General features: G+C 40.8%; 1 protein-coding gene across 1 annotated transcript in view; it reads right to left on the bottom strand.

Annotated features, from left to right (window-relative positions):
- Window positions 1-14,287, bottom strand: part of PRTG (protogenin) — an 88,877-nt gene extending 74,590 nt beyond the window's left edge. The window contains 2 exon segments of the mRNA XM_054836501.1: window positions 12,937-13,239; window positions 14,200-14,287. Of these exon segments, the coding sequence (XP_054692476.1) occupies window positions 12,937-13,239; window positions 14,200-14,287 (391 nt within the window).
- Window positions 14,288-14,873: the final 586 nt, after the last annotated feature.

Here is a 14,873-nt window from a genome sequence, read left to right as displayed (position 1 = left end):
TCAGCCACTGTATGTTTAAAGCATGATTTATTGTTCTTTTTCTGCAAACTAGTGGACTGATTCAGCTTCTTTATACTCCACTGCAGGTGTTTGGTTTTTTTTTAATAGCTTCGTGTTGATGTCATCAGTGGACTTTCATATCTACTACACACAAAAAATCCCACAGGCTACTACTAATGAAAGGCATTAAAGAAAATATCAACATTATAAACATTATTCATCTAAACACAAAGCACAGGTTTTGAATGTGCTTCATTCTCTCAGTAGGATCTACTTCCAGTATCACCTCTGGTGCACAAAGTGTAATATGCCTTTGATGCAGCTCTAAAAAGAAAGAAATAGTTTCCAAACTGAAGTGTAATAAAATTCTTCATGAGACATGTTTATGATATTCTTAAAATGACCATTTTCAGTAAGATCTCTGACCATAAAAGAGCCTAATATACTACACGTCTCATAATGATACCTGTTAGCAGATTAGATATGTCACCCTTATGCAGAGAAATAATTTCCTGCAGTTATTTTATTATAGATAAGTATAGGGGATTTTTTTTCTAGTGTACATATTTTTTTATTATTATTGTTTATCTTACATAAAGTCATGCAAAAACAGTAATTATATTGGGGGAGGGGGAATAAAGCACTGTGTGGATTTCAGGGATTCACCATCTGAAAGCTTTTATTCTTCCACAGTGAAGGAAAGTTATGACCTTTGACATGTGGCCGTGGTGCCAAAGAAACCACTCATAAATGTGTGTCAGTAAAGAAGCAAAAATCAATAAATTCATTTAATCCAGTGAACTATTATCTAGTGAGACACAATATATTTTAAAGAGCCAACTGCTCTACTCTTTCTCTCAAAAGACAAAAATTTTATGTAATGGATTTTTTTATATTCAATTTTTTGAAGGTTTTACAATCTGAACATTATCTTTGACCTCTTAAATAAATATTTTAGTCAGTTATGCCACAATTTGTTAGTACAGTAATTCCTGTTTGAAAGATCCCTGATACAGTTGGATTCAGGTAGCACAACAGGAACACTAGCAGGTGGGCAGATAACCTATTAACAACCTCTACCATTATTAGAGATAGCTATCCCCAGGAATCAAACAAAGTGCATATTTTTTTCCACACTGAGTGCTCAAGAGCAGAACGAATGAGATATTGCTCATCATTCTAAACATAGTAATTTTAAAAGACCAAATGAAGCACTGTTCTACAACATATATTATAAAGGCTTTCAACAAAGCATTTGGTCACCTACCATATATTTTATATGAATCAGCAATCAGTAACATCAGGTAAAGATGATGACCATTAAAAACAAGTATTAAATGCCATGTGCTGAGAATATCACAAAACTCCCACCAATGCTACCAAGAATTCCATAGTTAATTTCTTGTATACTGTATCAATGCTTACCTCCTCTAATGTTTAGCATATCCAAGAATTCCAAACACTAGAAAACATAATTATTGCTAGAAAAAAAGTTTATACCCTTAAAAGGAAAAAAAAGAAAATTTACTAACTGGAAAAAACAAAAAAATTCTACTAATGAGAAACCAAACCAAACCAAACCAATCATGTCTCCAATTCTTAAATAAATGAAATACTAATTTTGAGAGCATAGGCTAATGCATCTGAATATGAACTCACATGTACCGGTTCCTTGAGCCCCTGTGCACAAAGCACAGGATTTGTATTATCATCATTTTGACAATAGTTTGGTCGTGTGATAAAACTGAGCTGCCTTCAGCTGCACAGACTGGCTGAACAAATAAAAGCGGTATCCACTTTCAACCTCTATTGAAGATCAATGATAAATCTGCTTGCAAACTGTGGGCCACAGGGTTGTTTGCATAAATAAGCATTAAAAGAAAGATGAAAAAAGAGCTGGTCATATGCTCACTTATGCTTTTGGGGAGGGGTTGGGGGAAGGAAGTTTCACCCTTGTAATTTGGGACACACTACATAGAAAGTTTCTATCTCCTCAGGCAAAATGAGAGAGTCATGCCAGAACTCCCAGAGAATATTTCCAGTTAACATCAATTTGCCGGATGTCACAGACAAGTTTAATGAACGAAATGATAAATGTCTGTCAATGGCTTCATAAAGTCAATGAATTCTCGTTACAAAGAACATACATAATGAACAGCTCTGCCTCAGGCACATGTTACAGTTATTAGAGGTTTACTAGAGATCTTGATGTGGACAGTGAAATGGTAATTTAACAATTTACACTAGTTAATTTGCTGGTAAGTTACCTAAACAATTATTAATATGTTGAAGATTGTACAAGTAAAAAAAAAATTTAAAACTATTCTGCATGTTCAAAGACCTTAAGATTAATTTTAAAGTTTCTTTGAAAAGATAATGGCTAATTTGATAACTTCCAGTTGGAACAAGTTGTAAAACAAAAAACAATACAGTGTAACACTGAGCTGTTTTTATTGTACATTGTAATGGCTATCAAAACAGCTTTTTCTTAATCATAATTATTATATGATTTTGAAGTGACAGCCACACCACTTGAGACAAGATATTACACTTCTGTCGAATCATTTTTACCTCATCTAAATTTGGGGTCAAAACTGACCTCAAAGTATCTTATGACACTTCCCTCCTCTGCCACAGCTGTGAAAATAAGCTCCATTGGAAAACAGTACCTCCTTCCAGTCATCAGACAGCACTAAGAAACAGGGGGTCACAAGAAGCAGTTTTGCAAATCCAAAGCAATGATATACCATATATGTGACAATTTATAAAGAGAAAAAGGGAAAAAAAAAAAAAAAAACCACCACAACAAGAAACACCATGCAGCAAAACCAGCCTGCACCTGACATGAGAAAGAGAAAAGAGTGGGACCATAGGAGAGGACACAAATGATGTGAATTTTGAATAGTAGAACAGATCAAAGAAATCAAAAGCTTTTCCATTTGATGTTTTTTCTTCTCTGTTTTAAGGTATACAGGAAGTGTCTCTCAAAGCCTAAAAGAACTGACAATCCCACTTTACAATTCTAGTAGGAGAACAGAAGGCTGACCATTGCTACTTCACATGAGAAACTCATGCTGCAAAGGTTGAGGAGATATAGAAGAGTAAGTTATTTTTCTAATCCTGTTTTATCTTGTTTTGTCTTTAATCTGAAATAGCTCAAAGGAAAGAAAAAAAATCAAATCTCAAAACCCCCCTGACTGGAAGATTCAGAAATATCTTTGGTGTAATTAAGATTTTAAAAGTGAGTTATGTGTATCTATCAGCGTGTCCAAAGATAAGCTAGTACACATGTGGTAAAATTACACTAATCAATTAAAAATACAACATTTTTATGCTGTTATAATTTTATCAATTTGCCAGTGATACCATTAAGATATGAAGATTTTGCACAAGAAATTCTGATCTACTGAAATGTAATCAGTGTGAACAAGATTATTATCTGAAGACACTAATAATCAAATATGTAGATGCAAAGTTGCTTCTGTTCACAGAATCCCCTCCAGTTTCAAACATTCATGCATAGCTATACACATAACATACATCACAAGCTGTAAAGACTTAGTTTAACTGCCCCCCAGCTATGTATTAAAAGAACATCAGGTAACATGTTTAATGCTTGTAATAACTTTTACGTACTCCTTACCTCTGGTCAGTCAGTCAATTACTTCTTTCAAAATTGTCTCTCATACGCAAATCATTTCAAAATGGAACTACTGCACTTCAGAGCTAACGAGCAAACTTCCAATACACATGCTCCTAAGACAAGGCAAATCGTTCCTATTATGACATTCAAAATCATAGTTTTAGCATGTTGTGAGGCTAGAGGATTAGGACGAGGTAAATTTTGCTGTTTTGCCATCAATATACCACTCAGTGCAGCCTGTAGCTAGAGACAAACTCTTTTCTCCTTTCTAAAATACTGTATTCGTCCCACCTAAAGCTGTGATTCAGAAAAGCCTGCCAATTTTGGACAGAACTGTAAACTTGCACAGAATGGAATCTGTTGCCCATTCCAACATTTACTTAAACAAGGGCTTGGCATGTGAATACAGATTTAGTGAACTGCAATGTTTTGAGACAAACCCCATCCTACCACCACTCCCTTTATATCAGCCAGAACGTAGAAAGTTTCCTTCCTAAGATTCTATAGATGGGAAAGGATATCAAAGACCCTCTCTGCAGTTAAATTCGTGCTTTTCACAACAGATTTCTGTCATAACTCAGAAGCATCAACAATCTTACTCCTTGCTGTCCACGAGAATTTTACCAGGGCTATTATGGCAGGTGCCACTTTCAAACACAGTTCTTGTCAAAGGCTGAAGATGTAATTTGCTCAGTAGTATTCTACCATTGAAAAAATTGGTAAAATAGAAGTCAAAGTGTAAGGTCTTGAGAAGAAAAGTATTGATTGTTCTTGGCCATGGAAGGGAATGCTGAGATTTTGATTTTTTTTTTTTTTTTTAAATACTGACTTAACTGAGCAGATAGCTCAGCCGTGTTTTCTCATATAGCAATGTCCCTTAAAAATGGCCATTGAGAGAATAGTTTAGTGTCTACTGAGGTATCCAAAGGCAGGGCTTCCACACTTGCAGATTATTAAACATTGTTGCGTATTTTTGTGGAAAAGAGTCCCTGCATTTTGGATTTTCAGTTTTCAAGGGTTTTTTTGGCTTTGCTTTTTTTCTTTTATTTTTTAGAAAAATAATTCCTTGGTTTATGTTACACAAGGTAAAATTACATGACCTGGCTATTTCTTGTACATTGACTATTTTAAACCAATGCCCAGATTTAGTGACAGGAAGAAATATCCCAGGTGAAAACATTAAAGGTGCATTTCTTTTCTACCTTCCTTTCATTTCTCAAGATCACCTGTGATATTTTCATCCAACAAACCCCCTACAGCCACAGAGATGTAAGATATGGGTGGCACCCTTGTGCCCTCATGCTCTTTTCCTATATTAACAAACCTAGACAGTAAGGAAAGGTTTCCAGAAAGAGCTGGGACAGAACACATCACATGTTCTGTGATCCTCGCAAGCCTCTATGCCCATGACTGCAAGAAACTCTACTTAATGAGGTTTCTACCTGTGTTCTAGTTTTACAACAAAAGTTCTTGTCTGTTCTCAATTTTGCTAGAACTTTGCAATCCATTTATTTCATGTTCCAAAAGTGACTCCTTTCCTTAAAATTTTGCCTATGTACAAAAACAACTTCATAAGACCATTTTCCAATAATTTATGGAAATAAGTGTGTATTCTTACTACTTCGTCAGAAGAGGAAATCAATTGATACAGGTATAAACATAAGAACCACAATTTCAGAAGATTAAATAACTGTACTCCTTGCTGACTTTACCCCTACCCAGTAGTTCAAGTCCCCAGCAACCCTTCCAGAGACAGTGAAGTAGTATCTCTATACATTGCAACTTTTGCCTCAAATTAATGATTAAATTCTGATAACAGCTTTGGATAAAAAGCTTGTTGTCAGTATTCCTATGTCTTTTATAACATGTTTGTTTTCAGTATTTCATTTCTCACATTGCATTCTACTGCTCCAACATCCAGTAAATGAGAAGGTATTCACTGAATACTATCACAATTGCTACAATGAAGTGTTCAGGCTAGAAGCAAATGTAACTTCCTCAAGCTTAACTATTGAAAAAAATTACAGTTTTCCCATTAGCCAAACTCAGGCAAAAGCTGTTTAGTGTAACAGTGACACAGAAATACTTGGTCATCCTGAAATCTTTACCCCATAAAATACAAAGATTGCATATTCTGTCATTTTTGGGTTATGATAATAAGAATCTAAGTGAACTTCATGAGCACACAGCAGACCTATGTGCATCTGAGGGGAATGATACCTAAATCCTATTCCCCTAAACTACAGATAACACTGATGTGTCAGAAACCTCCTACCAGAAGCCCAACAGAGATGGGCAATTGAGAAACAAGCACTTTGGAACAAGGCCTCAAGATGATAACTGCATTATCCAGATGCCACATAGTTTATTTTGTCTTCATGAATGTTCATGCTGTTAAAAACAAAAAAACTTCCACTCACCTAAGGAGATCAAATTCAATTAAAAAAATAATAACCAGAATTACTGTTAGAAGTTACAAAACAAAGTAAAAGCAGTAAAGAAAAATCTAGCTAGTACTACTTATTTACATTTCCCTCTAATACATTAGGAAGGCCATCTCCCTCCAAAACTTTTACATATAGAAAAAGTAACACAAAAAAGGAGGTTACAATAATTTCACAAAGTAAGTCACAGACAAAACCTCCACACTCCAGTGGTTTCACAACCATCTCCTTTGGATATCTGCTGTTTATCTCCATCTATTAAAAAGCAACAATTTCATCCATACAAACAAAAAAATGTTTCCACTATAGATGTAGGTTTTGGAAGGCTGCCAGATGGATTTCTAACTCCCAATACAGATAGTGTAGTGTGAGGGGTTTTCTTCCTCGTCTAACTCAATTGCTGAGACAATCAACTTTAAAATGTAGACACTGCTTAAAATACTGCTGCTAAAAAGCTACATAGAGGTTGACCCTAGTAACTAATATTGACTATACAACCTACACTTACTCAACAAAATGTGGAGACTTGACATTGTTGATTACTTTTTCACTTAGGTGGTGATTACCAGTTATAAAGACTGGAAGTAATCAATCCCAATTTAACAGCTGGGCCTATTGATGAAACAAACAAAAAAAAAACAATGCAAAACTAAACAAAAGATTATGTCCACAATTTTGGAGATAAGATGTGGGAAAATATGAAATCCCGAGGAAAACACACAAAAACTAAGCACAAATTTCTCCAACAATGGAAACAACCATTTTTCTGTAGGAAAATGCTTAGTAATTTTTAAATTCTTCCTCCAAGATTCTCTTTTGTCATTGTCTTAAATTGTTCTGCACACCATCAATAGCCACAGCTGTTAAATTGTGAAGACGTGACAAGTCTCTAGGCAAACAACTGCTCAGAGTGAGATCCTTTTCTTTAGGATAATCAGAGCTGGCTGACAAAAGGGGGCCTTACTGAATGCCCTTTCAACAATTTCTACACCAAGAAATGCAGAGAGAGAAGGAGGGGGAAGAAAAGGAGCAGTGGGGGGGAGCACCACAGTGCAAGAACAGAACAGCAGCCTTTGCTGCCATACCTTGCTTTGCAAGTAGAAAAGAAATCTCAATAGTTTAGTACACATACCACACACAGAACTTGCACCAGGTAAGAACTGAGTGCCTCTAGTCACAGCTCTGAACAGCTTTTAGCGTGGTACCATGTTTTCCTTCAACATTTCTCACCTAGGTGAAGGTTTTATTAGCTACAGAGTACACTGCCAATAAGACTGAGCATGCCATTAAAAAAGAAGCTGGTAAAAACTTTATACATTATAAAGTTACGGTGATAAAAACTAGGAAAAACCGTAACAGCTTTCACCTTACTAGCTAGGAAGAAAAGCGAGGGCATGAAATGCCTCCATTTGGCATTATGCTTGACACAAATTTTAAACTGAGGTGTTGAGAAAACCCATAAAAAGCTCACTTCTCTCATATCATGGTAGTGGAAACAAACACTGTTCATGTGCACTTAGTAAAGTTTCGTACATTTTTTGTCCTGGCAACAATATAAAAGCCCATCCCTTAGTCTGTGGAAGAGCTCTTACAAGTGCAGACCAGTCACTGCTGAAAGAATAGGGAATGCCCTAGTGCCAAAAAAAAAAAAAAAAGTAACTAGTGGTTATGTGTTAAAAGGATATTGACAATTTCTTCTGTAAAGGTGTTGTAGGAGTTCAGGTCAAAAGATGTCTGGTAGAGTTCTAGAGGAAAATCCTACAAGAAAGAGAGTTAAGAAGGAAAATATTTTCCAGTTTTCTTATTTCTTCAGTGTATCTCAGTTAAAGAACAAAAAAATCTTACTGCTCTTCTTAACCGTTATCAACAGACATTGCCAACTGAGACATTAAACCTCCTCCTCCTGCCTTAATACTGGAATTTAAATGCACCAGGGATCAGCCATGTGCACTGTCAGCTTAGAAAGAGATTCTCCTCTCAGGACATTCAAATCAACTAATCAAAGCAATAGCAATAAGGCAGCACTTGTAAAAACCTAAAACAAGAGCCTCCTCAAACTGTCTATAACCACACCACTTCTACAGCATCAAGACTTTCCTATCTCTTTTAATACAAGACCATTGTCTACAACAGCCATTTGCCATTTCACTTCCACCTCAGTCATAAAAACACTTCTGCCCCCCAACCCCATCCTTCCATCTCAGAATTTGTTCCTCTCTATTACTATTTAAAATAACTAAACATACCTTTGAGCTCTAAATGCATTTGGAAAATACCTGAACTGACAGATGCCACACAGAACAAAAACTATATTGTTAGACCACAGCTATTAATCCCTTCATTTAAGGCAAGATACTACAATTAATTAAAACAAATCAGTAGCAGAAGGGAATTTTTTTTGCCTACGCACATGTTCCATAGAGGCTGTATTTTGATGAACACTTATTTTTGCAACAGTCTAAGTTTCAGTAGCCTTCCTCTGTCCCCACTAAGCCCTCCCACCTCCACATCATTCCTCGCAGTTACGCCCGTGCAATCACCGTGAGTGGCTCTGTGACAAACCACATCAGGGAACTCATTTGTGTTAAACACCATCTTTTGTTTTAATTCTATTATTTTAACCCAGATCAGTTCCCTGTTCAGTTAGCCACACATGCAGCTGTGCCCACACAAGGAAGGGGCACAATGCAAAAGTGGGAACAAACAGCTGGAACTGCTAAGAAAACATGATTGTCACAGTACAGAATAAGGCTCAGCTGGATGCACTCTTAAGTGCAAATATTTAAAAGCAGAGCAAAAGATGTTATTAGGATATCAAAACATAAATATTGCCAATTATTGGCACGACAGTGGGACCAGAAGTCACATTGCTGCCACAGCAGGTAAGCAAAAATCACAAAGTCTCCACAAAGTATAGCCTGCTAGCGTAAAAGACCCAGCGTTTCGCAAACTGCAGTGTAGCGTGTGCACACAGTTTCTTTCCCTCCAGGAGCATGTTCCCAGAAACCTTCTGCTTGCATAACCTTTCACTCTTGTGAAATGTAGAAACCTGCACACGAAGAATTGGGCTTACATTTCCTGTAATTCACAAACATTAAAATCAATTCAGCCAAGTTACAAGAGGAGAAAGGGTTATCTAGGAATGCTCCTACCCAGCTGTAGATACCCCATCCAATCATCTTAAAACTTCAATCTCCACTTTTTGTGAAAAGGAAATAAACAATGAGCATCCTGTCCAATCACTCCCCAAAGCCCATGTTACTAGCTTCAGAACGTGATCCACCTTCTCCATTTTTTCTTAATACTATCTTATTGGAAGCCTAGCTTTATTTTTAGACAAAATCTTAGTTAACTGTGGTTAAATAGTTGTAATTTAAAAGTGCAGGAATAAAAAAATCTCAGCTTGTTTATTTTTGGCTGATTCAAAGTTGTACCAAAAGTGCTTAGACTTTCTCCGCAGTCTAATTCCTTCTATATTTCATTAAAAGAGATTTCTCTCAGTAGCACTGGTAGCAGCAAGTTGAATTTTGAGTAAGTCATACTCTTCGTTATTTTAATTTTAACCCCACATGTTGCCTCACAAAGAACCACACAGGAACATACTCCTCTCCCTGCCATGTCAATTACCCTGCTTTGGAAGCAACTACAAGCACATACTGAAACTAATAGTTATTTTTACCTAAGCAATACCTCAGCCCCACAGCTTCCTTTAAAAAAGTAGGGGGATCTCACTGAAAAAAAGCCCTAAATTAGTCAAATTCTTTTGTGCATGGATGAACAACAGGAAAGCAAAGCCTTGGGGCCTCTGGGGAGGAACCCTGTCCCTGCAGACCTACTCTGATGTGCTCAGGAGATAAGGCTCCATAGTGACACTTAAGGAAAGGCCTGCTCACATTTGAATTTCTGCATTCCTCAAGAACAATTCATGGCAATCACTAACTTTGCAGAGGAGCTACATGAAAGCTTTGGCCAATGAATGAGGGTCATCTGCTCTTTATCACAAGGGTAAACCTCATCCTGGCCAGTTTCTAACCTTTTAACCCTGTGAATTCTTAATTTGCACATGAATAATGGAATTTTTGCCAAGAGTGCAACCTTCAGCTTCCAGTTCCTAACTTTAGAAACCAAGACCTGATCTCCTTGTGTGTTCAAATCTTAAACTCTTGGACAGATTAAAGTTTTTGATTTCCAAATGCAACACCAAACATTACAATTCTGAAGCAAAAGATAAGCTTACTGGCAAAAGCTCTGACCAGGCAAAGTAAAAGAACATCCTCGCACCCTGCTGCTACCAGAGACTGAAGAGAGCATTTGCTTTTTTCCTCCAAAGAAAGAATGCCCATTTAATGCCTATTCTCCACCTGTTTAATATGTATAGTTCCTTCTGTACCCTGACCACAAGGTAATTCGCCTTAGCAGCAACCGACAACTGCTTCTAAACAAAATTATAAGCCTACAAAATCCCCCACAGGACTTTAATTTATTTCACTTAAAACATCTCAAAAGTTCAATCAACTCATGATAGCAGACAGAAACACTGTAAAAAGGAGACATAAAATTAATTTTGCACATGTTTTAGGGGCTTGAAAACATAACAATACAAATTACTGCCTTATTTCACAGCTTTATAGTAAAGATGACATTCTGAAACTGGTCAGATCGGAATACAACTAAAAAGAAGAGACTGCTACATAGGATAACTTCATGTTTGGCCACTAGTTAAACACTTAATCGCTAAGTCAACAACACCTACTGTGATCATTATGGATCCACTATCTCTTCCAGTTTTCTCCAACAACCATAGGAAACCTTTCAAGTATTCAAAGAAGAGAAAGAAACCTTTTGTCACACTCTTGCAGGGGATGGGAGAAAGAAAAAACAAAGGGGAAAAAAAAAAAGAGGTGCAAAACAAGAGTCTCACTCCACAGCAATCTATTGGTTCACAACTCTTTCTTGGTGAAGATCTTTCATTATCAAAAGAAACAAAACAAAATTATACCATCTTTCTGGTGAAATAACCTGCATGCAAGAAACAAACATTTATAAATAAGTTCAGTACTGTCTGAATAAAACCAGATACTACAAGTGTATTACCATGCTGTACTACTATAGTGGTCTGTACTATTCTAGTTCTCAAATACTGAGGACAGAGCTTATCCTGCAATGTCTCAGATTTAAAATGGCCCTGAATTTTCCACAGTCCTACACACAGAATCAATCAGCCACTGCTTTGCTTTATATTTATTAACAGCAAAATTCCTATCCTCTTAAGAAAGGTTTTCTTCAGTCAGTTTATTAATGGTGCTGACACTCTGAAATCTAATGATGTGAATTTAAATGTCAACAATATTAATACTTCATTTAAATTAAATTCAATTAAATACTTCATACAAAAGTATGAAGAAATGCTGGTCTATTAATCGCGTAAGATGCCATGATACAAATAAGTAGCCAGGTTTTTTAAATTGAGAGTTCACAGATCAGCATCTTACAGCACATGAAAAACTCATCGCTCAATTGGAGCTACCTGCTTCCAGGCTGGTTTTCAACTGCCCGATGCTCTAGCTCACTGAACAAGGTATTTCACACCTTCCTGGGCTATCTTACAGACAGTTTTTATAATCAGTTCAGAAGCACACAGAAAAAAAAAAACCTAACAAATGTTAACATCCAGACATTTTTTAATGTAAGCTAATGTACCAATTAACTAATTTCAGACTGAATTTGGTAAAACTTGCAATTTACAACTAATATCAAGTTTCCGTACAGGTATCAGCACCACACGGTTTTGTGCAACTTGCTACTACTAAAAATAGGGTTGAAGAGGTCAAAGGAAGCCTTTTCCTATTAGATTAAGTTCATCAGTTAAGTCCTATTATAGAGGGAACATGAGAAGACTACATAAACTGTATACTCTCTGTGTTATACTTTCTTTGAAATGACTCCATGTACTTCTGGAAAGCAAAAGAGATAGTGTTGTAGAAGCAGCCTACTGGCAAAGCTCTGCACTGGCATGGAAGAAGGCATGGCATTCAGTTCCTCACACACATCTCTTGCTCAATACGTTTAAAGATGCCAGGAAAACAGAGGGCAACACGCACTCAGGGTCAGACTGTTAAACCCCTAAAGGCACTTACACACAACTGTTTCCTTCACCATTCATCCAGTGGTAGGGAGTCACCCTAGAAAGGTGTCTCCCGCTTCCTAGTGGAACCACTTAACAGGCCCTTACAGTTGGATCCAGAGGACCCTGAAGCAGTTCCAAAAGGGACAGCACCCACATCTGTTTGGCTGAACATACACGTCAAAAAAGCAAGAGCTTGGTAATTTAATCCTCATGGTTGCCCAGAAAACCTTTCCCCTCCCAAAGACAGCCATCTCTATTATCGTTCTGCCCTGCCGCAAGACAGCACAACACAACCTCAAGCTATTGAACAAGGAATAATAATTTATCAGATTCGTAGACAACCCTTGTAAGGCTGCCTGAACAGCACTTGAGAAACAAGACGCAGGACTTTTGTAGCAGGTTGCCAGCACGGCTGTGCATCACCACCTGCTCTGGAGACCAGTGACCCACATGAGCCACTCGCACAAGGCACCACTGCCCAAGAGATCTCACGGGTGGCTGTGCCACTCCTGCCACATCAGGGACTCGAAAAGGGGCCACCACAAGTTTTGTTCATAGTCTTTACACATTTAAAAAGAAACAAAGGTTCTGCAGAATCAACTGCCTCTTTGCTTTTGTAATTTGTCTTTTCAGGTATGCAATCAAAAAGGTTGTTGTGCACTGTTCAGGGAACTGCTGTCACAAACTCAGGAGCAGGTTAATAAACAAGAGCTGAAACTTACTTGCTAGTGTGAGGTGGCTTTTTTGACTGAGAATGGCCCCATATTTGTTCAGAGCTAAGCACTGGTAAAATCCTTCATCAGACAGCTCTCCTTTCTTTCCTTCCACCTCACTGATATATAATGAGCCATTGGATAAAGTATAGATCCGTTCATTTTCAGATACTTTGCCTCCATTTTTCAGCCACGTAATACTTATGGGAGCTTCACCACGGGCCTGGCAGTCTAAAACCACTGGATCCTTCCTTGAGACAGTAACGTCCTGAGGCTCTTTCACAAAAAACAGTTCACTAAAGCACCACACTCCTAAGAGAGAGAAAAAAAGATGTTGCCTGTAAGTATAGACAGACAAGTTACCAAGCGCACTTACAAGCGGTGATTAATCATGCTAAACCCACAGCACGAGGTGAAACTATCATTACTACAGGCTCAAAGTCTCCCAGTCCTCCAAACTCAGAAAACTCTGGGAAAACTGCGGTACTGACTTCAAGTGGAGTAAAGCCATAAAGCTGTAAAAATCCCAGGCGTTTGCCTCCTGGTTTTTAAACGCATTGTGTCAAGAAGCTAGAGAACCAGAGCCTTAAACACCCGCGCAGCCATAACCGCGGCTCAGCACGGGAGGCGCTGGGTGCCGAGGTGACTTGAGTTGAGCATCGGTGACCCCGCGGGGACGGGCGGGCAAGGGGAGCCGCCCCGGTGCCGCCGCCAACCCCGCGGAGGCTGCCACACAGGTGCGACCGTTACTGCTGCCGGGGCAGCGCCGCCCAGGGAGCCGGGGCGCCCGACCCGCTCGCTAATTTTACAAGCCTGCCAAAGGAGCCGGAGCGGGGCAAGTCGTAAAAGGCTAATTTTACAAGAAATCGTTAGCGAAATCCCCTCGCAGGCGAGCGGAGGGGCCGCGAACCGCCCGGGGACCCGCCTGCCCTCACCACCCGGCCCTCAGAGCCCCCCCTCCTCGGCTCGCGAGGGCGCGAGCGCGTGGCTAATTAACGGTCGCTCATCGCCTAACGTGGCGGTGCGGAGGTACTTGCCGCGCGCGCCCAGGAGCGAGGCCCCGCGGCCCGCTCGCGCCCCCTGCCGGCGGGGCGCCCGGGAGCCCCCTCCGCGCCGCCCGCCCCGTCGCGGCGCGAACAAAGCGCGGGGCCGGGGCCGGTTCCCGCTCCAGCCGGTCCTGCCGCTGCCGGATAAATAAAACCACGTGCGGCGGAACGGGACCGGGACGCGGATGGACAATGGGCCTTTGGGGCGCGGGGCGGGCAGACTTACCTGGCAGCGGGAGCAGCAGCGCCCGCAGTAGCGCCCGCAGCAGCGCCCGGCGGCGGAGCGGCGCCATTTAGCGGGAGGCGGCTGGCATGCCCCGCCGGCCGCTGCGAGAGAGACCGGTCAGCGGGCAAGGGGAGGAGACAGGGGACGGACGGAGCGGCCCCGGCGCGCCCGTCCCGGCCCTACTCTCCGCATCTCGTCTCCATTGGCCTTTGGGGAGGAGAGGGGCGAGGGGCAGGGCCGGGCGGGGGGCGGAGGGAGGGACGCCGCTGGACGGGGCGGGGCGGGGGGCCGCGGCGGACAATACCCGGGGCGGGGGGGGGGGGGCGCGGCAGGACCCAATGGCCCCGCGTACGAAGGGCGACCGAGTCCCGCCCCAACTGGGCCGGCCACGGCCGGGGGGGGGGGGCCCCGCCCGACCTCCGCCCGGGTGAGCGCCGGCGCTGCCCGGAGTCGCGGCCTCCCCCAGACGGCAGCTCCCCACCAGGACAGCCCCGAGCCGGCCCGACTCCGCCGGGTCCGGTGTTTCGCGAGCAGGGGCTGAGCGCGTCCGGCCGGGGCAGGAACTGCCGGCCGTGCCTTCCCCCAGGGCGCAGGAAGCCTCCGGACAGCACAAGCGGCAGCGCTCTCCTCACCGGCATGGCGAGCATCTGCAAAACGTGCACTTACCCGGACCC

The sequence above is a fragment of the Grus americana genome, chromosome 10 (assembly GCF_028858705.1).
Source record: "Grus americana isolate bGruAme1 chromosome 10, bGruAme1.mat, whole genome shotgun sequence".
NCBI classification, from domain to species: domain Eukaryota; kingdom Metazoa; phylum Chordata; class Aves; order Gruiformes; family Gruidae; genus Grus; species Grus americana.
Note: the sequence above shows the minus strand (reverse complement) of the source record. Positions and strands in the feature narration are given on the sequence as shown.